The sequence below is a fragment of the Martes martes genome (assembly GCF_963455335.1).
Source record: "Martes martes genome assembly, chromosome: 13".
Lineage (NCBI taxonomy): Eukaryota > Metazoa > Chordata > Mammalia > Carnivora > Mustelidae > Martes > Martes martes.
This window is the reverse complement of record NC_137901.1, coordinates 93,029,305-93,056,331: the sequence shown is the minus strand read 5'-3', so window position 1 is coordinate 93,056,331 and position 27,027 is coordinate 93,029,305. Positions and strand designations below refer to the sequence as shown.

Genomic DNA, 27,027 nt, shown 5'->3' with positions numbered 1-27,027 from the left:
TCACAGCCCTCCTGTGGTTTCAGCAGCTGAGTAGGAGTGGGGGTGCCCCAGTGGGAGAGCCTGGGCGGCTCTGGTCATGATCCCGCGGTCCTGGGCTCGAGCCCCACCTCGGGCTCCCTGCTAGGCGGGAAACCTACTTCTCCCTCTCCCGTTTCCCCTCCTTGTGTTCCCTCTCTCACTTGCTCTCTCTGTCAAATAAATAAAATCTCAAAAAAAAATGTTCCAGTATCCCTTCCCCAACACGGGGACACTCTGCAGCCTGTCCTCGCCTTAGAGGCAAGGAGGGGTCGCTCATCACTTTATCCTATTTTTTTCTTTTTTTTTTTGTGAGGAAATGTATTTTATTTAAAGATTTTATTTATTTACTGAATAGGCAGAGATCACAAGTAGGCAGAGAGGCAGAGAGAGAGAGGGGGGAGCCGGCTCCCCGCTGAGCAGAGAGCCCGATTCGGGGCTCGATCCCAGGACCCCGGGATCATGACCTGAGCCGAAAGCAGAGGCTTAACCAACTGAGCCAACCAGGCGCCCCTTTTATCCCATTTCTTTTTTTTTCTTTGCTTTTTTTTTTGGTTATAGCACAACTTACATTTTTCAAATGGACAAAAAATTAGTATCGTTTACAGAAAAATATGGAATGCTTCACGAATTTGCGTGTCACCCTTGCGCAGGGGCCATGCTAGTCTTCTCTGTATCGTTCCAGTTTTCGTGTGTATGTGCCGCCGACGCACCTTCTATCCCATTTCTTAGAGCTGGTCTTCTGCTTGCTTTGACCCGGCCCGGCCCGGGCATCAGCAGAGGGAGTCGTGGGCCAGGGAGTGGGTGAGGTGGCCTCTCGGGCAGTAGGAGGTCACCAGCCTTGGGCCTCTGTGCCCCTTGGCTCCTCGGTGTGCGGGTCGAGGACAGCACGGTGATGTGAATGAGGTTTTCCCACTCAGTCTGCTGTGGTTGTCAGGTTATCCTGATAGCGTTTTTTTTTTTTTGTTTTGTTTTTTTAAAAAGAAACACTGTTTTCTGTGCTCAGGCTGACATGTTGGACCAGGAAGCTGCCTTCGTGCAGATTCAGGAGGCAAAGACGATGGTGGAGGAGGACCTGCAGCGGAGGCTGGAGGAGTTCGAGGACGAGAAGGAGCAGCTGCAGAAGGTGGCGGCCTCGGCGGCGTCCCTGGAGCAGCGGCTGGAGCAGGCAAGCGCCCGCCGTGCCTCGCGCGGCTGTTCGGTGCCGCACACGGCCCGTCCTCGCCTGGCTGGCCGCGCTGCACGCGTCGGGGCCGGTGTCTGCTGAACCTGTGACCGCGTCTCCTCAGCAGTCTGGCTGTTGCTGTACACCTGGCCGGGTGGTTGACTCCAGTGTTCTTCCACCCCAGAACTTGCCATACGGAACACTGACCCCAGAGCGTCCTGAACACACGCTCAGAGCAGGGGCCGGGTTTTTGTTGCGGGGCAGTCCTAGTGAATCGAGTTCTGTTTTCCAGGTGAACCTGACTTTGCAGCAGCGAGACCAGCAGCTTGCGGTGTTACAGCAGGAGCACCTGGACCTGCTGAGGCAGCTCACCGCGGCACAGGAGACGTCGCAGGCCCGGGAGCAGTCCCTCGGCGACCTGCAGATGCGCTACGATGAGCTGCACGCCCAGCTGGAGGAGCTGCAGGGGGAGGCCGCCTCCAGGGACGACACCATCCGCTTCCTGCAAAATGAGAAGATTGTCCTAGAGGTGGCTCTGCAGGCGGCCAGGAGTGGCAGGGAGGAACTGGACAGAGGAGCCAAGCGCTTGGAGGAGGGCACCGAGGAGACATCGCAGGTTTTAGAGCAGTTGAGGCAAGAGTTAGCCGTGAAGTCCAGCCAGGTAATGCGCTTTGCTGCCATTCTGTGATGAGTCGCGGTCACATGTGAGGACCAGTGCTGGCTGCTGGCTCCTTTCTTGGAGCACCTTGTTTCATAAACATGGAAGAACGCTTGTAGCGCACGGCCCAGGGCTGGGGTGGCAGTGAAAGTAATCTGCCGAAGGGCACCTGAGGGGCTCAGTCGGTTACGTGTCTCACTCTTGACTTTGGCTCCGGTCGTGATCTCAGGGTCATGGGATTGAGCCCCACACTGAGCTCCACACTCAGCGTGGAGTCTGCGTGTCCCTCCCACGCGCCCCGGGTTTCTAGCGCACGTGTGCTCTGTCTCTCGCTCTTAAACACGTCTTAAACAAATTTTAGAAAGAAAGAAAGAGGGGCGCCTGGGTGGCTCAGTGGGTTAAAGCCTCTAACTTCGGCTCAGGTCATGATCTCAGGGTCCTGGGATCGAGCCCCGCATCGGGCTCTCTGCTCGGCCGGGAGCCTGCTTCCTCCTCTCTCTGCCTGCTTGTGATCTTTCTCTCTGTGTCAAATAAATAAGTAAAATCTTAAAAAAGAAAGAGAGAGAAAGAAAAAGAAATCCACCAAGAAACCGCAGTTTCTGTCCACAGATGATGTGGAACTCAGACGTGGATAAAGTTGCGGGGAGCGTTTGGATTTTCCCCGCTGCGTGCCCGTGGTGGAGCCCTCTGGACACGCGGCAGGGTGGTCGTGTGTCCGCGGGTGAGGGCGGGAGACGCGAAGGGTCCAGGCACATATGCACGTGAGCTAGCACGCCACTCCTGGGAGCTGTTACGCTAGCAGCGTGACGTGACCTGACGTAGGCGAACGTTAACAAACAGCACGAGGAAGGTGCAGGGGTGCAGGCAGCGGTATCGCGGCAGGGAACAGTTCGCCTTTAGATCGCCCTCCCTGAGCATCGAGGATGAGGAGATTGGTGGCAGGTTTCCCTCTGGGGTGTAAAGTCCGGGGCAGTGTTTCCTCTGCCAGCACTACCCTGGGTCCCGTCACTTCTCAGACAAGACATAAAGGCCCGTCAAGAAGCAGTGGGGGCGTAGTTTGGGGGGTTTGCGGGGACCTTCAGGTTGAGGCTGAATTTGCTCTTACTGTCGGCTCAGCAAGAGGGATCCCAGCTCTGACCCCTGAAAAGTGCGGAGACGCGGGGTTTGGGACACTGTCACACTGGAGTCTTGCCCGTGTTGCTGTGTGCTCTGTGGTGGGTTCACTGTGGCCTGAGACGGCGATCCTGCAGACGGGGAGGTGGGAGCGGGCGCCGGCCTCCCCGGGAGCAGGGCGGCCTCAGTGACGGCTGTGCCCGTGTCCTTGGCAGCTGGAGCACTTACAGCAGGAGGCTGCCGCCCTGAAGAAGCAGACACAGAAGATGAAGGAGCAGTTTCTCCAACAAAAGGTAAAAACATGTTGGTTTTCCTTACGCACAGCAAGTGTGCGACAAAAAATGCCGTGTGGTTTAACCATTTCTCCAGAACAAAACTGGTCAAGTGGAAAGCAGTGCTGGACCCCTGCAGGTTTGTTTTTAGCGGCGCTCTCAGCCCTCCTGTTTTAAGGTCTCCAGTCAGTAGGCGGCTTCAGAGTAGGGTTGACATCTGTGGGTCTTGGTCCTCTGTCACCTCAGAGGGCATGAGCTGGGCCACGGCACAGACTGACTTTCCCTTTCGTGCGTCTCTGAGAAACGACACCCTGCTCTAGCGCTGCAGTGGGTCCTGGCCCGTGCGGAGGGGGGGGGGGCTCACGTCGTATGTGAGCGGAGCCCGTGCGGCTGTTGGAGGAATGAATGCCAAGTGTGGCTCGCACCGGCGTTTTGAGGAAGGCCGACCCGAGGGACAGTTAGACGTGGTTCTGGAGTTTGTTGCTGGGACGCCAGCTGGGGGAGGACCCAGCGTACGCGTGGCAGTGTGGCTGAGCGGGAGCACTCGCCTGGGCCCCAGGGAAGGGGAGGCCGCCAGGTGACCCTGTGTGCATCTCCCAGACGTGAGGTGACGCTGTGCCTCAGCTAATAGTGTCCCGGAGCTGGTGAAATGCGTTGTCCGTAGTGCAAGGCACGGCATGCCGTGCACCAGCGGCGAGCGCTTCCGCTGAAGGAGGCTGCGCGTCAGCTCTGTCTCGTCGGGCAGGTGATGGTGGAGGCCTATCGGCGGGACGCCACCTCCAAAGACCAGCTCATCAGTGAGCTGAAGGCCACGAAGAAGAGGCTTGACTCGGAGCTGAAGGAGCTGAGGCAGGAGTTAATTAAGCTTCAAGGGGAGAAGAAAGCCGTGGAGGTGGAGCACGTGCGCTTGCAGAAGGAGGTGTCGCACGTCCACCAGCAGATGGCCGACCTGGAAGCGCATCTCCGGTCGGCGCAGAGGGAGCGCGACGAGATGGAGACGCACTTGCAGGTGGGACGCGTTTGACTTCAGGGTTCGGCCGCTTCAGGGTTCGGTCCCGGGGTCTGTCGTGCAGGGTAGAGGGCAGGACAGCCCGGAACAAGTCCCTCCTGGAGCTCCTGTCCTGGAAGGACAGGCAGACGGACGGTTCCTCACTGGAGGCGGCACGGGGCTGGAGGCCGTCAGCCATTGATAGTTCACTCCAGCAGGCGCTGGGAGGGGCCCAGGGGGGCTCGGGGAGGGTCGGTCCCTTGGGGACTGCGGGCGGAGCCGCAGGCAGAGGCTGACCTGGGCATTCCCCGTAGCGCTCTGGACCGCTCTAAAGCGATTGCTTATACAGAGCGCGAACCTCTGTCAGGGTCCTTCAGAGCTCTTGTCCTTGAGGGTGGCCCTGGACTAGCAGCCCTGAGCCACGAGAGCCTGGTCCTGCGAAGCAGGCTGCAGGGCAGGGCTTTGCTCTGCTCACTTTGTCTTTTCTCCCTTTTTGGAAGTCTTTGCAGTTTGATAAAGAGCAGACGGTAGCTCTTACGGAGGCCAATGCGGTGCTCAAGAAGCAGATCGAAGAGCTGCAGCAAGAAGCCACCAAGTACGTGGCCCAAGCCGCGCGGGGCGGAAGGGGTGGGCGCGGGCAGCCTCGAGCCCTGTCGGGGACACGCAGCAACTGAGGGCCGGGGGACCCTGAACACGCTGTCCGTGGAGCCCTTGCCGAGGAGAGGCAACACAGGATCCACTTGTAGGCGGCTGGGAAGTCGGATTGCAAAGCTAAGGCCGGAGGGCAGACCCCGCCCCGCTTCGGTGGCTGCCCGTGGTTCGTAGGCACAGCCCTGTGTGTGTGCGTTCCACGGCAGGTGCACGTGGCGGCCCCTGCCCCTCCCCGGTCCCGCCGCGGGGCTGACGTGCGTGTGTATCCCTCCTGCTGCGCGTGCGCACTCCAGTAGCTTTTGGGGGCCTTTAATGCCTGTGGCGTCTCGTGTCCCACACGACCTTACTTTCGTCGCGGGAGGTTCCCTGTGAGCTGCGCCGTTGGGAGTATTACTGCTGCTCGAGCACTGGGAGTGTGTGTCTGCGAGGACAGCAGCGCTTTCTGTTTTCCATGAGGTCACTGGAGCGGCTCTGAGAGGGGAGCGGGACAGAAGGAGGTGCAGTGCTAGGCTCTGGGCGGGCAGTTGCCACCAGCCCCGCCTGGGGGATTGGGTTTGGGGGGAGCAGCAGCTAGCCAGGGTGGGGCTGGGGCGGGTGAGGACCAGCCTTTCCTTGGTGCCGGCGTCTTGTTGGGAGTGAGTTCGGACTCCTTCTCTGTGCTGCCTGCCGCACCCCAGGGCCATCACGGAGCAGAAGCAGAGAATGAAGCGGCTGGGCTCAGACCTGAGCAGCGCTCAGAAGGAGATGAAGACCAAGCACAAGGCCTACGAGAACGCAGTGGGCATCCTAAGCCGCCGCCTGCAGGAGGCCCTCGCAGCCAAGGAGTCGGCAGAGGCAGAACTGAGCCAGCTGAGAGCCCAGGTGGCCAGCGGTGGCAGCGACCTCCCTCTGCACGTGGGTAACCCGTCTGCTCCCGGCTGGGGTGCCAGGTGTGCAGACTCAGTACTGGGGACTCGATGTGTTACAAACGTTCACATTCTGAAGACCTCGAGAAAGATTGGAGACCCGGGGCAGAACTTAGCGTGGAGGCCACGTTTCTGTAAAGTGTCGTGCGCTAGCAGCGTGACCAAGGGCTTGATCACTGCCCGCACATTCTCTCAATTAGCCCCTGCACGCCTGCACAGGGCACACCGTCACCTCCTGCCTCAGCCTCCCTGCCCACTCCTGTCCTCCACACTGCCCTGGTGTCTGGGGAGGGATTTCCTGAGTGCCCGTGGTGGGGGGGGCGTGGGGGGTGTATTTGCAGAGTCCAGGAAAGCTTTTTGAAGGAAATAGTCTTTTTCTTTTTTAAGATTTTATTTATTTATTTGACAGACAGAGATCACAAGTAGTCAGAGAGGCAGCAGAGAGAGAGGGAAGCAGGCTCCCCGCTGAGCAGAGAGCCCGATGCGGGACTCGATCTCAGGACCCTGAGATCATGACCTGAGCCGAAGGCAGAGGCTTAACCCACTGAGCCACCCCGGCACTCTTGAAGGAAATAATCTTTGAAGTGGTTTTGAATAAGCGGGAGGCGTGAGAGTACACAGGGGTACATCTCAGCAGAGGACTGCCCCTATGCAGGGCTTGCGGGAAGACCCGTGCTGTGCATTTAAGGGGCATGGTGAGCAGGTGGGGGTGGGGGTGTTTCTGCTGCAGGGGTTGGGGTGTGTGCAGGTGGGCCATGGTTGGGTCTGTACCAGGGCTGGCGTGGGATGGAGGGCTGAGGAACGGCTTGGGCAGGGTGAGCTCTCCGTCTTCTATGGTGGGACATGGACAGGCAGTGTTGCAGCACAGCTGAGGTCAGGTGAGGCCCTTGGGGAGACCACATGGGCTGTCCTGCAGTAGCTGAGAGATCACAGGACCACACGAAGGCTGCAGAGAGGCCGGGCCACGGGTGCCATGTGGTCACTCAGAAAGGAAGGCCGTGAGCCGGTGGGGCAGGCCAGGGGCCGGCATAGGGGCCTGCACCCAGTGTCCAGGTGGAGGGTGGTTGCAGGTAGCTCTGCTGCCTGGAGTCCGTTGGGGAAGGCGGCCACTGTGGGCTAGGGTGGGATGGGAATGGCTGTAAATACTCAGACTGGGAGGAAGAGGGACCCTGTGCATGGTGACGGTCCTGGGCCCTGCTCTTCCTGCTGTTACATCACGAGGTGGAAGCCTTCCGCTCCGGATTGTTTTTCAGGCTAAGTGGGTGGATGTCCTAGAGGAGGATGGTGGATGGGGCCAGCGGGGTGAGGGCTCTGGGTTTGTGGGGCATTTTCATTCCTGTGATGAGGCTACCCAAGCATCCCCCCGTCCTCGGGGCCCTTCACCCTGCCGTCTTGGCCAGCATCAAGTTTTTTTTTAGATTTATTTATTTGCTTATTTGACAGAGAGAGAGAGATATCAAGCAGGCAGAGAGGCAGGCAGAGAGAGAGAGAGGAAGAAGCAGGCTCCCTGCTGAGCAGAGAGCCAACGCGGGTCTCGATCCCAGGACCCTGAGATCACAACCTGAACCGAAGGCAGAGGCTTTAACCCACTGAGCCACCCAGGCACCCCTGGCCAGCGTCAAGTTTTATCCGATTCTGTTAATTTGCTTTTTGTTTATCCCTAGCCAACGTTTCACTTATGTTTAGTGGTTGTGTTTCTTACTAAATGAAGTTTGTCTTTTTTTCTCTACGTAAGAATTTAAAAGTGGGAAGCCATATAGCACGTTGTTTTCTTACTAAATTAAGTAAATTTAGTACTTCTTTTACCTAATTATAAAATAGTGGGAGGAAGGAAATTTATTAAGTTGCAATTTCCCGTCAACCTAAAAATATTTCTTGGCTTGTTTTTTGATTATGTGGCTTCCCCGGTGTCAGGGACAGGCTGTAAATGGCTCCGGGAGCCTGTCGTCCCCCACACCGCACAGCAGCCGGAGTCCTGGCTTGGTCTGTGCCTCACCACTTGTAAAATGGGGCCTTCGGCAAGTCACTCACCCCTTGATCCTCAGTAAAACGAGGCCCAAAAGGAGGAAGCGGTATACCCTCCTTGATCAGAATGGCTATGAGAGGAGACACACATGGAGTGATCGGAGTAGTGGCTGCCCGCAGCAGCGAGCGTGTGCACGCACGTGTGCCAGTAGTTCTGCCGCACCTGGTGCACTCTTCTTGCCGCAGCAAGTAATTTGTCATTCTTGTTTGTAAGTCAGAGTTTTTCTGTATTTTCAAAACGTTTAACTGGAGGAGTTAGTTTTTGAGTTGTTAACGTGCGCCCGACTGGGTGGGGTCACTGGGTGCCGCCGGGGGAGGGAGGTCCGGGGAGAGGCGCCCGTGAGGCGGTCAGCAGGCTGACGCGGTGGGTGCGAGGCAGCCCTGCAGGGAGGGAGGCGAGCGCCTGTCACATGCTATCTCGAAGCCCACGACGAAATCCCCCTTCCCATCCTGGTTGGTAGGAGAGGATCCAGGCCCTGGAGGCAGAACTGCAGGCTGTTGGCCACAGCAAGACGATGCTGGAGAAGGAGCTCCAGGAGGTTATTGCGCTGACCAGCCAGGAGCTGGAGGAGTACCGCGAGAAGGTGCTGGAGCTGGAGGACGAGGTGGGTCGCGCTCTGTCCCCGCACAGCTGGACGGGCCCCTCTGCTCCTGTGCGGCTCTGGAGAGGCAGAACCCTCCGCGCCATGCTTCTCTGTGCCGTCTGACCCCTTGTCTGGGTCCCTCTCACCCCCGTCCCTTACTGCCAGGCTCTCCACACGCTCTCTCGAGCACCCCTCAGTAGTGGGTTGTCAGAGTGTTAGGGTTAAGATGCACCCGGTAAGAACTCTCTGGTTGCAAATAATGAGAAAACCTATTCTTTTTTTTTTTTTTTGAGAAAACCTATTCTTTAAAAGAACTTCATGTCACTCTCGGGCCCAGAGAGGCTGTGGCTTCAGGTGATGCTACATGTGGCAGTTGGTGGTGATGTCATCAAGGGCTCACCCCCAGGGTCCCAGGCTCCCTGGGGGAAAGCTAGGGGGCTGGGACCTGGGGTGTGCTGTATCTGCTGCAGTCCTGGGTGGTCTGTTGGAGCTTTTTGGCACAGTTGTTGTGTTCCTGGTGTGGGGAGCTTAGCTCCGTTAGCCAGAATAGGTACTTGTGTTGGTTCACGGTGGCTTCGATCTGTTTCAGCTTCAAGAATCCAGAGGCTTTAGGAGGAAGATAAAGCGCCTCGAGGAGCTGAATAAGAAGTTGGCCCTTGAGTTAGAGCATGAGCGAGGGAAGCTTACAGGCCTGGGGCAGTCCAACGCCGCTCTCCGGGAGCACAACAGCATCTTAGAAACAGCTTTGGCCAAGAGGGAGGCAGACCTGGTTCAGCTGAACCTCCAGGTACTCAGACCCTTTGCCGGAGGCGGGGGACTCGCTGCAGGGCAGGTGGCTCTGGGTCTGGTGCATGTCACCTCATGCAGTTGTCCCTGCCACCAACAAGCAGAGACAGGAAACAGGGAGGATCTGGTGACGTTTGGAGCCTCACGGGGTGGGGCAGGGTTGGGAGCTCCTAATGCCCCCCTTACCGAGGTGTGGAGGCGCTGTGCCCCGACTGTTAGCTTCCTGGCGGGTGGGGGACTCCCTGCCCAAGCTGATGCCACTGTTTATGACGGGCTCTTCCCTGTGTGACTCAGCGCTGGGATATGAACCCTGGGGGCTCTCTCTCCAGACCCTGTGGTCGCTCCTCAGGCTCTGTGGCCTCTCTGAGGATGGGGAGCAGGCCTGGCACTTCAGGGCCGTCTTCAAGGGGCAGTCAGCAGCCAAATCCAGCCCCCGTCTCAAATTATCCGGCCACCAGAGAGCTTGTGAACTTTCATTTGGCACTGGTTCCCACCCCTGCCATGTCCGGTGGCCTCCTGCATCTGCGTTACCTGCCTCACCAGGGACGTGTGTGTTTCTGAGCCCCGGTTACAGGCAGCCCTTGGGTTCCTTGCTCTGTGCTTGAGAGCGGCCGTCTCAGACGTTATGTTCTCCAGAGATGGAATTCTCTCTCCTTGGCCACCTTGTGCATTTGTAGGTAACGCAGGATGATGTCGTGTGCCGCTGTCCTGCCAGGTTCCCCGCGGGGCACTGTGGCCCCACAGGCCTTCCTCCCTTACCGCTCCGGTGATGTGCCGTAGGTACAGGCTGTCTTGCAGCGGAAAGAGGAGGAGGACCGCCAGACGAAGCAGCTCGTCCACACCTTACAGGCCGCGTTGGAGCGAGAAAAGGCCAAAGTGCACAGCCTCAAGGAACAGGCGAGTGGCTAGCTTCCCCCTGGTTCTAGACTGCAACTTCAGAGCCTGTGGCGATGCAGTGTTTCTGAAAACTGAGTATGTGTACCCTTGATGCCTCACTTCCCTTTTAGGAATTTATTGTACGAATATCTTTGCTGATGTGTTCTGACAGCAATGTCATCACAGGCTTGGTGACAGTGAGCAGCTGGAGGGAGCTCTGATGTCCGTCCCTAGAAGAGTGGACTTGGATTAACCCAGATGCAGTCATGTGGGCCCAAGATGCATGCACAGAGCCCTGTAGACATACTTGCTGGAGGACAGTGTCGCACACATAGTCTTGAGTTCAAAAACCAAACTGCAGAGCGATGACCCCATTAGTGTTAAGAGAGCAATCGAGAAAGAAGGTTGCATGCACCTTTGCCGTTTCCTGGCAGGCTCCTTCCCGTGCTCAGGTGCTCGCCAGTGCATCAGGTCAGTCTTCCAGAGAGAGGCCTGCCTCGCCGCCCCTGTGGGCTGGGCCAGACCTCAGCCCCTAGGGTTCCTCAGTGAGTGCATAGCCATGATTCCTCAGCAGAACATCAGCGTCATGGCTTGAGGGCCAGGACTCGCTTACCCTCATGTCCCCAGCACCTGGCACTAGAGAGATGTTCACAATGTGAGGTTTTTTCGTTTTTGTTTTTTGTTTTTTAATTTAATTTTATTTTTTCAGTGTTCCAAGATTCATTGTTTATGTACCACACCCAGTGCTAGAATGTGTTTGCTGTGTGCACACGTGTAAGGGTGTTTGTCACATCCTTTAAAAATGTCTCCATAGTGATAGGATAGAAACGTTCTTCCATTTTTTTGGGCCCAACAGTAGAATATTCTTTTAAGAGAGAACAGTTTTAAGATCTGTTAAGTACATGTTGCTATGGGGGATGCCTGGTTGGCTTAGTTTGGCTCAGGTTCTGAGACCGAGTCCCACATCGGGCTCTCTGCTCAGCAGGGAGTCTGCTTGGGATTCTCTCTCCCCCTGCACCCCCCCCCCCCGCACGTGCATGTGTGCTTGCTTGCTCTCGAAGAATCTGTGAACAGACCCCCGTTTGCCTTGCCTGTAGTTGTGTGTTTTTTTTTTTTTAATTTTATTAACGTATAATGTATTATTTGTTTCAGGGGTACAGGTCTGTGATTCATCAGTTTTACACAATGCACAGCACTCAGCAAAGCACATGCCCTCCCAGTGTCCCTCACCAGTCACCCCATCCCTCCCCCCGTGGTTGGTTTTTATTCCTTGTGTGGAGTTGAGCTGAGTCAGCTACCCTCCCTACTTTTCTACTTTTCCCCCAATTCCTGTCTTTTGCTCACTTACTAATTTTACTCTCCCTTTAATGAAGATGAAACTAGGAAATCTGTAACTAAAAGTGTTGGGGAAAAGGATGGATATGTGACACGAGCTTCCTTTTTTAAGGGCAGTCACTGAACAGTCCTCATTTATCTCTCTAAGTGGATCTCATATAATCATCTGGATTGTAAAAACAGTACATACTAGTAAAAAGGAAAAAAAAGTAAGATTAAAGATCATCTTGAATTTGCATCTAGTGATAAACCACTGTTAACATCTTTTGTTGGAGTTTTGTTTCTTTTTGTAGGAGTTTTTTCTATATTTGACTGTCATATATCGTAAGTGTTTTTATTTAACATTTATATTTTTAATTTTTTAAAAAAGATTTTATTTGGCAGAGAGAGCACAAGCAGGGGGAGTGGCAGGCAGAGAGAGAAGCAGACTCCCTGCTGGGCAGGGAGCCCGATGCGGGGCTCGATCCCAGGACCCTGGGATCATGACCTGAGCCGAAGGCAGTCGATCACTGACTGAGCCCCCCAGGCGCCCTTTATTAAGCTTGAAAAAATGAAGTCCTTGCTTCTGCTATTAGATATAAGAGAACTGAGTTATCGGAAAGGAAACTGGAAGATTTTGTTATACTCCGAGAATTCGCCGGTCTCGGAAACCTTGAGAGAAACTGCGGTCGGCCGTGAGAAGGCGACTGCGTCACCGTGCGGTTAGGAGTAGCTTCACGGCGGCTACTCGGTGTGCGGGGACGGCGCGTTCTTCCCCAGAAACATCCGCCGCGACTGGATTTAACAAGAACGAGGCGGATGTCCTTGAGGACGACCAAAACTATTCAGACCAAGGAAACCTCGCGCGCGTTTGTTGGTTCGGCAGACGCTGGTGGCCGCGTCGCCCGCCCGCGTGCCAGGCCCGTGTTAGAGCTTCGGTCCTCGGGGAGTTTGAGAAGCTTCGGAAGAAACGACGGCAGGGGCGGCCGGGACGCGGGTGGGGCCGGGGCGGCTCTCCGCGCAGGCAGCACCCGGCGCCTTCGTGTGGTTCTGGCCCCTGTCCTCGCTGACGCTGGTTTCTGTTTTTGCAGGTAGCTGCCGCCAAGGCGGAAGCAGGACATAACCGCCGCCACTTCAAGGCCGCCACCTTGGAGCTGAGTGAGGTGAAGAAGGAGCTGCAGGCCAAGGAGCAGCTCGTGCAGAAGCTGCAGGCCGAGGCCGACGCTCTCCAGTGAGTGCCACCGGCGGGGGGCTGGGTCTGTGCTGCGGCCGGGGGCGGGCGGGCGGGGGCCGCCGCGTCTTCCAGGTAGGACGTCCCACACGTGCAGGTCACCCGGGTTCTGGCAAATCTCTGTGCACTCTGGAGGCAAATCTAAGAAGGAGAGTGTATCCAATCTCTGTCTTAGGAAACCTGCAGCTCAACTCTGAAGTTTCTGGCCGGACGCGGGTGTCCCCACCGCATACCCGAGGGTCCTTCACCAAGAACAGAGAGCCCCGTGTGAGGGGCTGGTGTCCTGAGGGCTGGGCGCCACCACTGAGGTTCACGGCAACCTCCATATAGGGCGGTCTTGAGTTGAGCACATGCAGAGGGCTTTTGTCCCATTGTCGTCCATAAAATGGGCTAGCAAAATGTCCTTCCCGGGGGCGTCTGTGACGCCCAGTCACAGCAGAGCACCCAGAGCTCCTAGAACGGCCCCTGCCCAGAGTGAGCAGCGTGTGAGTTTCTGTCACCACTGGGGTGACCACTTTGTGTGTGGGGGGTAGGGGTGCTGTGACTTCATGCCTCCTTATTTTTTATGCTAGGATTCAAGAGGGGAAACATTCCCAGGAAATAGCACAGTTCCAGGCAGAGCTGGCGGAGGCCCGGACCCAGCTCCAGCTCCTGCAGAAGCAGCTGGACGATCAGCTGAATGAACAGCCCATAGGAAACCAAGAGGTGACCCGCCGGGGAGGCTTTGCACCTCCAGTTAGCAGGACTGACAGAGCTAGACTCCACTGTTGACACATTCAGTTCCCTCACTCCTTGTCTGCTTGGAAAGGGATATTTATTCTTTCTAAGAATGATATTAAACAATACCCAGAGATGTAGTTAGAGCAATTTATAGTGTAAAAAAGCCACTTCAAAATTCTTTTGGACATGTGACTTTCTCCCTCCTCTAGATGGAAAATCTCAAGTGGGAGGTGGATCAGAAGGAAAGAGAAGTCCAGTCCTTGAAGCAGCAGCTGGAGTTGACTGAACAGCAGAGTAAGAAGGAACTGGATGGAATACAGCATTTGCTGCAGGTGCGTGCGTGGGAAGGCCCTGGGGCAGAAAGTCCAGGGCTGCTCCTCACAAGGTGCTAAGTGCGTAACGTGAGCTACCCCCGAGCCGGGTGCTTCCACCAAGCCGCTTTGCGGACGTTACCCGTTTCAGAAAGAAGGCCAGGTCTCACAGCTAAAGGAGGCCCAGCCCCGGTGCTCCGTGTGCCCTGGGCTGAGCTGTGTGAAGTGTACCAGGACTTGACCTGACAAAGCCCAGGCAATGAGACAGTGCGTGTGGGAAGTTCACGAGTCTGTGATACACTTTTCCACAAAGAGATCTGTGTGCAGGCTTGACTGCTTGCGTAAAGGATCAGGAAGAGACTCTTGCCGGGACTCCTACTTGTGCATGGCTGGAGTGACAGGATTGATTTATATCTTTCTTCCTAACGGTGACGCTTACTCCAATAGCTGACCTTGGAATTGGAACAGGTGACTCTTGGGGTCCACTGTAGACAGTGGACATGGAAGTATTGCTCATTCCTCAGCAGAGGCTCTGAAATTTGGGTAAGAACGTTGAGGCGTGACTGTAGCGGGACGCTGCCCAGCTCAGACCGTGGGGCGGACGTAGGCTGGCGTGGTGGCACCAAATGCAGCATCACAGAAAAGTGAGCGTCACGTTTCCAGCCCCTTACCCTTGGGACATACACAGATCTTAGCAGCACATGTAAGATCGTTCAGATTTTAAAAATGTGTGACTTCCCTTTCTTTAGAATATCAAAGCTGAGTTGGAGATGGTGCGGGAAGATCTGTCCCTAACCCAGAAAGAGAAATTCGTGCTTCAGGCTCAAGTGTCGGAGCTGAAGAACAGCATGAAGACGCTGCTCCAGCAGAACCAGCAGCTCAGGCTGGACCTGCGGCGCGGCGCGGCCAAGACGGTACTCGGGCCTGGTGCCCTCGCGGGGTTCCCTGGGCCCGTGGCACCCCTGCTGGGCAGGCGGCTGGCAGCCCTCCGGTTACTCAGCCTTGGAGTTCTGTTGAGCCAGTGTGGAGCCGCTCCGGTGTAAAATAGATGATGCCAGGCTCTTGTGCTTGGCCACAGGCCAAACCCTTTTATTTTGGTGCCTTTTCCTAGAGCCTTTTGCTGCTTTTTATGAATTCAGGTATCATTTTGTTGTAATACGCCTTCTAAGCCATATGAAGGCTTATCTGCTGGTGTTCGCAAGAGCCCCTGGTCTAGTGGGTGCACCGGCTGGGGCCAGCAACTGCCACGTGGGCTTGGGGGCCCCGGGAAGCCCGCGCAGACCCTCTGTGTACCTGGCATTGGTTTCTCTGCTCGGTCTGTGTGGTCTCCAGGTGCCAAGAAATCATTCAGACTCTGAGTCTGTTTAGCACTGTTTGCCTGTCTGTGCAAAGAGTTTGAAGTTCTAGAAAGGGGAGTTGTAGGAGTTAAGAATTGGCTGAATTTCCTAGGGATATGCGGGGTCAAGGCTGTGGTCCTCTGTGGAAAGCGCCCCCAGCCCCCACAGGGGTGTTCTCGGCGAGCTCGGCCCGTCCTCCCGAGCAGCCGGCGCTGCGGGTTGCCGTGTGAGCTGGCGCGCTCCGGGGCGTCGGGAGGGAGCCCAGTCCCCCGCCGGCACGCCTGAAGCCCGGGGCCGCGCTTGTGACGGTCGGGGGCCGCGTAGGGGAAGCTGTGGTTGGTGTCAGCCTCCAAGCGAGGGGGCTCACCGCATGCTTTTAAAAACAGAGAAAGGAACTGAAAGGCGAGACCAGCTCCTCCGGCCCCGTGACGCCAGTCAAGATCCCCGACTGCCCCGTCCCGGCCTCGCTGCTGGAGGAGCTGCTGAGGCCCCCGCCTGCCGTGAGCAAGGAACCGCTCAGGAACCTCAACAGTTGTCTTCAGCAGCTCAAGTATGAGCCGCGCTCTGTGTCCTCCCCGGGCCCTAGAAGTAGATGGCGCGTTCGACTTGGGGGAATCCTGTTGCCAGCCCTGCGAGCCCCGGAGAGGCTGGGCAGGTCTGGGCTGTGTGCGCCCACTCGGGCCCTCGGGCCCTCTCGTACGGGAGGCCTGCCTGGAGCTGGGTGGCCCTTAGGAGCCCTACCCATAGCTGGAGGTTTTGCTCCCACCAGCCTGAGGCCAGTGTTGATGGGGTGTGGCCCCGTGGGGACATCTTTTTGACCCTGTGAATGGAGGCCGTGTGCATGCAGGCCCTCAGTGATGTCTCACCCACCTTCTCCCTGAGCACAGGCCCGTGTATGCAGACCTCTGCACATGCAGAGAGAAATACTGAGCCCCATAAGTCGTGTGACCCCATGGGTGCTGCTTCCCAAATAGACAGGCCCGTCCACCCCCCCCGAGGGCGCCGCAGATGCTTGTTCGGATCTATGTTGGAGATGACCCGTTGCCCCTTGGGGAAGTCAGAGCGTCGTTTCCGGCTCTCGTTTGACTGGCCTGCCTTGCTCTGCTTCCCCGGTCTGCCCAGGCAGGAGATGGACAGCCTGCAGCGCCAGATGGAGGCACACGCCGTCACCGTGCACGAGTCCCTGTCCTCATGGACGCAGGGGGACCCTGCCGCCAGCGCTGCTCTCCCGGGAGATCATGCCAACCCCAGAGGAGATACAGAGCGACACAGTCAGTGCAGGGTCTCCGGACAGGCACTTGGAACAGCAACCACCGAGCACCCCCGCTCCGAGTGCTCGTAACTACCCAAAGGAATTTTCTTTTATCAATATTATTTATTTGACTGTTTGCTCTGTGTTTTCTAAGAGATGAAGTTGAAATTTTGCATCTGCCTTTTCAGGAGTAAAAGAACTGAACAGGAGCCAAGGATTGGAGAGATAGTCATTCGCAGATCACAGCTAGCTTCCCCACGAAATGACCAAATGCTAACAACCTACTGTAGATCCCAGTGAGTTTCTGACTGTGTCTGAAGGGTTCTTTGCGGAGGAAGGCTCCTGTCGAGTGACCTCGGATGCTGCTCTCGGAGGGCTGATGCCCGCCAGTGGCCACTGCATGACTGGGTCCCGTTTCTCTCTTTCCTGATTCAGTGAGAGCTTTACCTCCCTGCAGAAATGAAACTTGATTTGCACCTTTGGTTTTATTTTACTTTCAAGAGTTATCTCACCATAGGATGTGTATATAAATACTGAAAATCATAAGCTAATCTTCAAAAAGAATATGTCCATATTATTTAAGAATGACCGGAATTGTCTTTTTATCGATTGCCTTTTGAAAATCTGCTGTCAGGAAGTAATGTACGTGTAGGATTTAGGGATGTCGGTCAGAAAATTATATTTTAAGAAATATAATTATTTTATTTACTGTACCTTCTAAAACCAAATATTCTTGGAGCGAAAGGTTTTTTGTTTCAGTTTCACTTTATTTTTGAGAGCCTCGTCCTAAGTGCACACCCCCACCCCCACCTGACTATTGACGCTGCCCGGCCTCACTCCCCTTGGCTGTCCCTTGGGTGGGCCTAGTGGCCACAAGGTTACCAGTGACCGCGCACTGGCCTGACATGGGTGATGTTTGGGGAGAGGTCATAGGAGAGGCGGGGAGAGAGGACCAGGGCTTCCTGCAGGGCTCCGAGCCAGGCGCAAGGCTTCTCCAGGCCTCCTCCCACCTGCCCCGACTCCCCCTACCCCACACCATGCCCACATGAAAATCCATCCATCGGGGCCTGTGTGGTCACCAGGGGACATGCCGAACTCGTGGTGACAGCCTTCAGAGGCCCTGTAACTTCTCACCTGGAGGGATTTCTAGCCAGGGCAGGTGATCTCTGTGGGAAGGCAGTGAAGGCCTCCTGAGCGCTCCTGTAGGTGGGAGTCTGATTCGGAAGCCGGCTCCCTGAGCCTGGGAGATTTACTTGACTGTCTGACCCATGAGGGCTGTAACTTTGTCCCCTGGCCAAGTTGGCCAGGAAATCCAAGCTGATAGTTACCGTCGTGAGTTAGAGAAGAGGGGCCCCTGGTGCAGATCTGCGGGTCTGAGGATGAAGTTGGAAGTGGTACTGATCAGGCCAGATATGCTTCCGTTGACCTGCTTCTTACGTCTCTCTTGTGGAGAAAACGGTTTGGTATTTTCAAGCCGTTTGTCTTCTCTTACGCTATTAGAAGGTTAATTGATAAAGTAGCATTAACCACAAAGATGCTTAGTGTTTAAAAAAAATTCCCTAGTAAGTATTGAAATTTCTGAAGTATGTATATCACTTGTACAGGGTTAATCTTGAAATAATACTTGAAGACTTTTCATTATAAATATATCCTATTTTTCATCTTAAGTTGGAAATTGTTTTAGACAAAATTGTTTTTGTACCATTAGAAAAGAAAAATTGTAATTTACATTCTTATTTATTTGGGGTGTTTCATCCTCAGTTTTAATTTTCAAACCAAGACATGACACTCAGCCTCGTGCTGCGGCTACTTTCCCGCTGCTGCTTATCGGAGGTCTCCCGGTGAAAGCCGCTCACTGTGCATTTGTCATTAGGAAAGGGCAAACGGATTCTGAATAATCCTCAAGTGAAAGCAGATTTCTGTTCCTCACCCCGTTGACCTCATGTCTTATTTGCTTGCTGTGTGTGGTGCGTGCCTGTGCACGTGTGGGGGTGTGTGCGGGTGCATGTGCCTTATGCGTGGGTGGGTGGGTGTGTCTGCACACATGTGGGCGTATACAGGTGTGTGTCCTTTGTGCATGTGTGGGCATGGGCGGGTGCGTGTGCCTGTGTGTGCGTGTGGGTGGGTGCAGGTGCCTGTGCGCGCATGCGAGCGTGTGTGCCTTGTGCACGTGCGGGTGTGTGTGCCTTGTGCGTGGGCGGGTGCAGGTGCCTGTGCGCGCGTGGGCGTGTGCTGGCCTGCAGCAGCAGTGCTCCCTGCTCTCCTGACATCATCCCGTGCCACTGTCGTCACCCCATCTTTCCGTTCTGTCAACGCCCAGCCTGCCTTTGGTCTGACTTCCCTGGCTGTCCCCACGCGCTGCGATGTCACCTGTGTGGCCTGCAGCTCCTGACCCGGGGCCCTTTTTTTCAAGCTGACACTGGCTTTAGGGTTCCTTAACAAGTCTCCTGGGAGAGGAAGCTGGACTTTGAAATCCCCTGCTTCTGATTTGTTGAGGGTTATTTTTCAGTTGAGGGACTCGATTGGCACTGCTACCTCCCAGGCTACCTTCTGCATTGAATATCATTTGAAACATTCTTTTTGTGGGCAGAAGGTGTGAATTTGGGATTTACTCATGGAAAACAATAGTCCAGTCTGGAGTATTTGTAAGAAGAGGCTTGCTGTTACATCATGTTTGTGTGTGTCACTTGTCTTGTGTGGCGACTGTGTATGTCATGCCCTCACTGCAGAGGACGCTGGTTCGGATAGTCGTGATGTCATTTCTTGTTTCTCTTACGTTCCAAGAAAAGGCTTGTTGCAATGTGGTTGTCACTGACTTTTCCGTGGAACACATTGGATAGATGCCGCGGATCTTATGGGTTTACATGGTTTTGTTCTACTGTTGGGAAGGTATGACAGGCAATGTTTTGACAGGATGTGAAAGTGGCTTTTTCTCTGGCCTGGGTCCAGGTCATGGGACAGACCTGCTTGGAAGATTCTCATCACACTCTTTCTCTGTTTGAAGACTTTTCTTGGTGTAGGGATACTTACTACAGAAGCCATGGCATATATTCCTACGCCTGTGAGTAACTTTTCGAATAGAAATGAAATGTCTTGTGTAAAGATTTCTAGTAGTGAAAGGGACGAGCGTGTCTGAAAGCAAATGTCCTGGAGCCTTCCTCAAGAACGCTGTGACGTGTGAGACGTCCTGAGCCTTCCTCAGACACGTGCCAGGCAGATCTGATTGTGTGGTGGTCTCAGGCTATAATGGGATCCTTGAGGGTAATGTTGTAGAGGATCTAGAAAACTGGATGGCTTTTAAGTTACTCATTTTTGTTAAAAATTTTCTCATGAAAGGGAGTCCTCAGGCCGGGGCCGTTAGGGGAAAGGTGTCACCATGCACAACAATTGTAACTTTAAAAAGCATGTTGATTTTTTTATAAATTTTAAGTGTGCTGGGGAATTCCTTAAATTTTGTGCAATAAACTATTTTTTGTTAAAGATTTTCATATTTTATTGGGGGCCTTATTTTAATATATATATTTTGCCATATTTGGGAGTAACTTTTATCTTGTGTTGTTATAAACTGTTTAACTACTTGTCTTAAAAGAGCATTTTACTGTTCTGCTAAAAGATTCAGATGGGTGTGAAATCTAACTTGTGCTGCTTTTGACCACAGTGTGTTAGCCGTGCCCTTCCCCTAGCCCACCTGCACCTGCTGTCACACGCAGGTGGATATGAAAGAAAGAAATTTGCTGAGCAGTTTGAGAGACCAGGGACAGGTGCCCTCCAGCCTGCGGGCATGTCCCTGAGCATGTCCCTGTATGGGAGGCTGCCTTCACCGCTGGGCCCCACGACTGTAGCAGCTGATAGCAGCTGGACCGTAAGTACTTCTCTGAGCCTCTGCGTCATGGCCCAGTTCCCCCTCTTCCATTTGTATTCTTTTTTTTTTTTTTTTTTTTTAAGATTTTATTTATTTATTTATTTATTTTTAAAGATTTTATTTATTTATTCGACAGAGATCGCAAGTAGGCAGAGAGGCAGGCAGAGAGAGAGGGAAACAGACTCCCCACCCAACAGAGAGCCCGCTGCGGGGCTTGATCCCAGGACCCCGAGATCATGATCTGAGCCGAAGGCAGAGGCTTTTACCCACTGAGCCACCCAAGTGTCCCCCATATTGTCATTTTGATCAAGAAGAGTTAGCCGGACATGGAAAGTCTTCCGTTAAGTGTTCTTATTAATGACCAGCATGACAAAACTGTACAGCCAAGAAGTAAACTAGCGATCGCGGAATGTGGCTTTGTCGTAGGCTTTATGCAGTTCTTTCCTGGGCCGCGGCTTGGGCCGCTTCCATAACCAGGGGCCAGGGGACACAGGTGCTGCACGGCCTAAGGGGAGGACCTGACCGCCTTCTCATCCTTCTCGCCCCGACTCCCTGAAATGGGGCGGCTGCAGTCTTGGTTTTCTCCACGGTGATCAGGAAGGGAATGGTTCTGTGCCCCTGAACCTTCTCCTTTCGTCTGTAAAGTTGCTAAACCTTTGCAAGCACTGGGCGAACGCATGCATGGGTTTCGTTTTGAAGCTTGCCGCGCCCTCTGTGGGCGTGCAGTGGGTGGTCAGGAGGGGCTGGGCACAGACCGGCAGCGAGCGTGTCCCGGCTCAGGGCGTGGCAGGTGCAGTGGGGATGTTGTGCTGAGGGAAGGACCCGAGACTTCCCACTGAGCGGGGGGCCTGGTGTTTAGAAATCACCAGGTCAGCCAGACATCTCCTACCTCGTGCGGACCGTGTGAGAAATTCGAACAGGATTGTTGATGCCGCTACTGTCCGGTTCGGTGGATGGGCACGAGCTGCTGGAGGAACCTGCAAGCCTTTCCTAGACGGGAAGGAATTCCCAGTCATCAGTGGCGTCTAAAACCAGCGGCAGCAGCCCCGGTTTGCCCTTCATGCGCGCTCGCGCTTGCCTGCGAGTGTTGCAGATGCTGGGAGCAAGTATACTTTGGCGATGTCTTTTCCTGAAAATGATGGGTGGCACTAAACTGTGTTGCTCTTCCTTTTTTTTGCCCTGTTTGGTGTGGGGCGGGCCCTTCTCGCATCGCAGCTTGACTCCCGGAGCTTGAGCCCGCCAAGGGCTCGGGAAGCAGCACCGTGACGCCCCTTTCCAGCAGCGAGCTTCCTGGCCGGGTGGGAAGTGTGTGGGTCCCGGCACCTTGCGGCGGGAGGGCAGCGGCTCTGGGAAGGCCCTGGGGGTTCTCATCCACTCGGCCCTGCATCCGGCCCTGCATCCGGCCTGGGAACCGCTGGAGGAAATGGTCCACATGCTTTTCACACAGTCTGGGTCGCAGCTCCACAGAGCAGGGAATGGGAGCCGGCTTAAAGGGATCTCACGGGACACCTCGTTCTGTTCGTGAGCTTTCTTTTTTTCTTAAGATTTTATTACTATTTTCGAAGATTTCTTTGACAGAGATAGCGCACGCTTGCACACAAGCGGGGGGAGGGGCAAAGGGGGCAGCCGGCTCCCCGCTCAGCAGGAAGCCCGTTGTGGGGCTCGATCCCAGGACCCTGAGGTAATGACCTGGGTCGACGGCAGATGCTTCACTGACTGAGCCACCCAGGTGTCCCAGAGATCGATTCATTTGGGAGAGAAAGCGGAGGGGAGGGAGAGAGAGAATCCCCGGCAGACTGCCCCCTGAGTGCAGAGCCTGCTGACGACACGGGGTTTGATCTCAGGACTTTGAGATCATGGCCTGAGCCAAAATCAAGAGTCGAACACTCAACCGACTGAGCCACTCAGGTGCCTGGGAGCTTTAAATGTGCGTTTGGGAAGACTTGATGGGTATTTCAAAGTGATTTTCCTAGTACCTAAACCTCGGGGTGTTGAAAGCTGACTGCCTCCTCTTCGTTCAGAAAACCGCACCTTCCCCTGACCGGCGTCTTCGTGGTAGTGACACAGTCACTCTGGTCTCTGAACCCTCCAGGTTTGCCATCCTCAACATCCTCGTCCCTCACCCGGGTCAGCCGTGCTCACGGCTCCTGAGTGTGTTTCGTGCCCCCTCCTTTCTCCGTGTCTGCGGAGAGCCTGGCTTGGTTCCAGAGCCAGCTCTGTACTAGCCTCCTCCACTCCGTTTGCGGTGGACATTGGCTTGAGCTCCGAGCACACGGTGTGGCTGTCGCACTGTCTGTAGTCTGGCCCAAATCAACCCGTCTTGCTTAGTCCGGTCAACATTTGGAGTTCTGTGGTAAGCACTGGTGCTCTCCACCAAATGCCCTTCCTCCGCCGCCTTCTGGGGGGGACGGAAGGTGCCTGCCGTGGGGCAGGAAGCTTGGCGCATTAGGACCAGCGAGATGGCCTGCAGGTGTGTCCCTTCTGGGCCAGAGCACTGACCTCGGTTGCGCAACGTCCCACCCTGGCGACAGCATGAGGATGGCCACGTGGCGGCAGACGGGAGCAAGACATAAACCTGGTTCTCTCAAGCCTCTGGAGAGCGTGACCAGTCGGCTTAGGAGTGCTCTGTGCCCTGCTGGGGCATCTGGACTCCTTCCTGTTCCTAGTGCCACCCCTGCCTCGCCTTCACTCACAAGATGGGCAGTCAGGCTTGATACCAGAGATACGGCTCTCCAGGGGGAAGCCTGGTTGGTGGCATTTGATGATTCCTAGGTGTGAATGCCCTTCCCGGGCAGAGCTGAAGCGCCCGTGTCCGTGGACCTCGGAAGGGGTGTGGGCTTTCCCAGGAGACTCCAGCACCTCGCTGATGGTCCCCAAGGGATGTGACCAAGAGCAGAAAGCAGACCTAGCTCATCTCCTTCATAAAACCTTCCCTAATCCCCAACCCACAGCGCTCCTTCCCTGTGTACGTTCACATACAGGGAACTAAGCTTAAGGCAAACAGTTACTTCGGGATAATCCCTTTTCTCCCACGAGATGAGAGGGCATCAGGAGCTGGAGGGCAGTACTGTGGATCCCACTCAGCCAGTGAGTTTCCTTGAACAGATGAGCCTTAAAGTCAGCAACTTTGGAGACATATGTAAAGAAATGCCAGTTGGATTTTCTTCCTAGCCAGTTTGGTGTAGAAATGGTGGCAGGATACATCAAACAGAGCAGATTTATGAACTAGGGCTAAATGCCCTTTTTTAAAGACCTCCGGAAATTCGGAAGGATTGCGACAGCCTTGTGTAGAAGAGCGTTTTTGCTAACCCGCGTGTGGAGCTGCCAGGCTGCCTTGCCAGCGAGGCTTCCTGTCGGGCTCCGCTGCGCCCTCTGCCAAGGGTCGCTGCTTCCTGCTGTGACTGTCCCTTGTGACTCCCAGACTTCCTGGCATGGGCTGCTTTCCTGGCTAGACCCCCACCACAGGTAACGTCACATGTGGCTGGGCTTGCACGTGCTTTCCTTCCCTTGTTGAAGGATACTCGCGACGTGAAAACGAGACTTTTTCACTCAGTCGTTGACGGACACCATCCCTGGTCCTCTCGTGATCTGGGATCCGAAACGGAGTTAGGGACTAGGATAGGGGTTAGACTACCATTAGGAATTCGATCAAACCTGTTCCCCTCAGAAAAGACCATCAGTTCTTCCTGGTTTCTGTTTATTCACTGGAAATCCACCTCTACCTGCAAGGATTTACCTCTCAAGTTCTCTCATTTGTACCTCAGCGCTAAATAGTGCTCAGTGACAGGATTGGCTTCCTGACATCAGAATTATTTCCCCGTGATCATCCCACTCTCACTTGAAGCGTAGTCCGGGTTGGATGGTGCTGAGGAGAATCCCGCCGTCGTAGGATTCCTCCTGTTGGCTGGAGTCCCAGAAAATCCTGGTATCAGCATACTGGTTAGGCAGGTAAGGTGCTCTAAGAGACTTCCAAAGTTCAGTGGCTTAAACAAGGGAAGTTTCTCTTTCACACAACAGCCCAGGAGTAGAAACGGGACCCATCGCGGCAGTTTCACGGTGCTGTCCATCTCACATAATCTGTGACTTCCACCCGTGGCCCAGGACAGCCGCTCCAGGCCCCAGCTTCCTGTCTACCTTCCCCACGGGGACAGGAGAGCCCTTGGAAGAAGGCATGTTCTGTGCCCTCATTCAAGGGTGCGGCTCGCCAGTCCCGCAGACCATTGTCCATGGCCTCCCGTAGTCCCTGGGACGCAGGATGTGATTTTTAGCTAGACAGCAGTAAGGAGTGACAGCTGCGAGGTTCTGTCATTAAAAAGTGGAGGACTGCTGCTGCTGCTGCTGCCCACGGCCTCTCCTCTCCAGACTATTGGGAATCGTGATTACTATCACAAAACCCCTTATGATAGGGGAGGACCCTGCTACCTCGGGGAGGCACGGGTGGGTAACTTAGGCTTCGTGAACGATGGAAGCAGTGATAGCTAACCGGGACCAGGCCCTGACCGTACGGCGGCCCTGCAGCAAGGACTGGCGTGTTGATCCGCGCCTCCGAGGCGGGTCGTGATCACCCTCCATTTTACCACTGAGGAGAATGAAGCACAGGGCGATTAAGTAATTCACCCCAAGCTACCCAGCAGGTAGGGGGCAGACAGGGTAGCCGCCCAGGCAGTCTGGCCTGGAGCCGGGTGCTCTCACCCATGCCATGGCACACAGCTGTAAAAAGGTCACAGGGCCCTGGGTGACTGTTGGCTGAGCGTCGGGCTCTTGATTTCACCTCAGTTATGATCTCAGGGTTGTGAGATCCAGCCCTGCATGGAGTCGGCTTGGGATTCTCTCTCCCTCTTCCTCTGCCCTAGCCCCGTCATGCCTGATCTCTTAAATAAAATGTATTTTTTTAAAGATTTATTTATTTGACAGAGATCAGAGGCAGACAGAGAGAGAGAGAGGAAGGGAAGCAGACTCCCGGCTGAGCAGAGAGCCCGATGCGGGGCTCGATCCCAGGACCCCGGGATCATGACCCGAGCCGAAGGCAGACGCTTAAGGACTGAGCCACCTGGGCACTCAGCAAGGATAATTTTTTTTTTTTTAAGGATTTTATTTATTTATTTGACAGAGATCACAAGTAGGCAGAGAGAGGAGGAAGCAGACTCCCCGCTGAGCAGAGAGCCCGATGCGGGACTCGATCCCAGGACCCAGGGATCATGACCTGACCTGAAGGCAGAGGCTTTAACCCACTGAGCCACCCAGGCGCCCTTTCCTTTTTAAGTATACACGAAATTTACACTAAAAGATTTTCAGTGTCTGGTTTGGTGAGTTCTGATAACCATCCACCAGTGTGTACTGAAGCAAGACACGGAGCCTTTCCTTCATGGTACCGACCGGTTCCCTCATGCTAACCACCCCACTTAGAGGGGGCCCTTGCTCTGATTTTTTTTCTTTTTGGATCTTGCTCTGATTTCTGTCACCACAAGCTTTGGCTGTTCTTGAGACTCTTACAAATGGAATCGTACAGCGCACACTTTTGTCAAGGGGCGGTCCTTGAGCTTAGTACGGTTCTCCGATTAATCCGTGCTACTGCTGAAGAGAGTATGCACCATAGGAATTTTTAAAAAAGATTTTATTTATTTATTTGAGAGAGAGAGAGCACAAGAAGGGAGGAGGTCAGAGAGAGAAGCAGACTCCCCATGGAGCTGGGAGCCCGATGTGGAACTCCATCCTGGACTCTGGGATCATGACCTGAGCTGAAGGCAGTTGCCCAACCAAGCCACCCAAGCGCCCTACCATAGGAATTTCAAGTGCGAGTTCCACAGTTTGGCGATTATCCAAGCACCTGGGCAGCTCCTGTCTGGGACTGCCACAAACATGGTGCGGACGTCCACCTTCATATCTAGGACTGCACTGCTGAGCCACAGAGCAGCGGAGGTCCAACTTTGGGAGAAACTGCCTCGCTGTTCTCCAGAGTGCTTACCTCCCCTCACTCCTGCCTGCGCTCTATGAGAATGCCCTAATTACTCCCCATTCTCACCAAAATTAACAATTCTGGTGGGTGAAAAGCAGTGTTTCATTGTGGCTTTAATTTGCATTCCACTCTTTTCTTTTGTGCCCAACACGCTGTCAGTACTACCCCATTAAATGTTTTTACCAAGGATGTCACTTACATTACTTCAGGGTTTTTTTTTTTTCCCATTAAAAGAAATGTATGAGTGAGGTTCACCCTTTTATGCCCGAGAGTTTTGACAAGCATATAGAGTGCTTCCCTCGGCCCCTGCAGCCCCCCAAGCTACTTTATATGATTGCCCGAATGGGAGGAGTGGGAGGAATGGGATCTCGCAACCTGGAGCCTGACCAGACCCCTCTGGCACAGCTGCTCGCACCCACTCCTTCCGGAAGCCCTCCGCGCCCCCAGGACTGCAGGCGGGGGAGGCCAGCTGCACGGTTAACGTCTCCGAGCACAGGCCGCAGCGGCCCAGCCCCCTGCTTACTTAGGCGTGCGGAACCTTGTTCTAAAAGTGCGCCGTCCCAAAGGGTGTCCAGGAGAACCAACAAAATCCCGACTCTCGCCTGGAGGACCCCGCGAGCAGCCCTTCCCACTGGGGCCGGGCAGAGCTGGGGCGCTCTGAGCGGCACCGTCCGGCAGACGGCAGAGCCCAAGGCTGCCCCCAGGCCCCGCTCCGCAGTCTCCCGGACCCTGTACCGCCCGCCCCCCCAACCGCGCCCCCCGAACCCCGCCCCCCACACTCCTACTGCCAGCCCTCTCCCCGGCCCGCGCCCTCCGGACCCCCGCCCCCCAAACTCCCGGACCCCTACCGCTCGCCCTCTCCCCGGCCCGCGCCCTCCGGACCCCCGCCCCCCGGACTCCCGGACCCCTACCGCCCGCCTCTCCCCGGCCCGCGCCCTCCGGACCCCCGTTCCCCAGACTCCCGGACCCCTACCGCCCGCCTCTCCCCGGCCCGCGCCCTCCGGAC

At 55.2% G+C, this 27,027-nt stretch overlaps 1 protein-coding gene across 1 annotated transcript in view; it reads left to right on the top strand.

The window, feature by feature from the left end:
• The window catches only part of GOLGA3 (golgin A3), a gene marked incomplete at its 5' end in the record, with an annotated part of 40,484 nt that extends 20,799 nt beyond the window's left edge, over positions 1–19,685 (top strand). Inside the window, 15 exons of the mRNA XM_080822143.1 lie at positions 1,022–1,183; positions 1,473–1,841; positions 3,167–3,244; positions 3,969–4,232; positions 4,712–4,806; positions 5,540–5,756; positions 8,254–8,397; positions 8,966–9,163; positions 9,943–10,059; positions 12,444–12,583; positions 13,156–13,288; positions 13,513–13,635; positions 14,364–14,528; positions 15,338–15,501; positions 16,074–19,685. Coding sequence (XP_080678269.1) covers positions 1,022–1,183; positions 1,473–1,841; positions 3,167–3,244; positions 3,969–4,232; positions 4,712–4,806; positions 5,540–5,756; positions 8,254–8,397; positions 8,966–9,163; positions 9,943–10,059; positions 12,444–12,583; positions 13,156–13,288; positions 13,513–13,635; positions 14,364–14,528; positions 15,338–15,501; positions 16,074–16,293 — 2,589 coding nt within the window. The 3' untranslated portion in view covers positions 16,294–19,685. The remainder of the gene's footprint in view (positions 1–1,021; positions 1,184–1,472; positions 1,842–3,166; positions 3,245–3,968; positions 4,233–4,711; positions 4,807–5,539; positions 5,757–8,253; positions 8,398–8,965; positions 9,164–9,942; positions 10,060–12,443; positions 12,584–13,155; positions 13,289–13,512; positions 13,636–14,363; positions 14,529–15,337; positions 15,502–16,073) is intronic.
• Between the last annotated feature and the right edge of the window lie 7,342 nt (positions 19,686–27,027).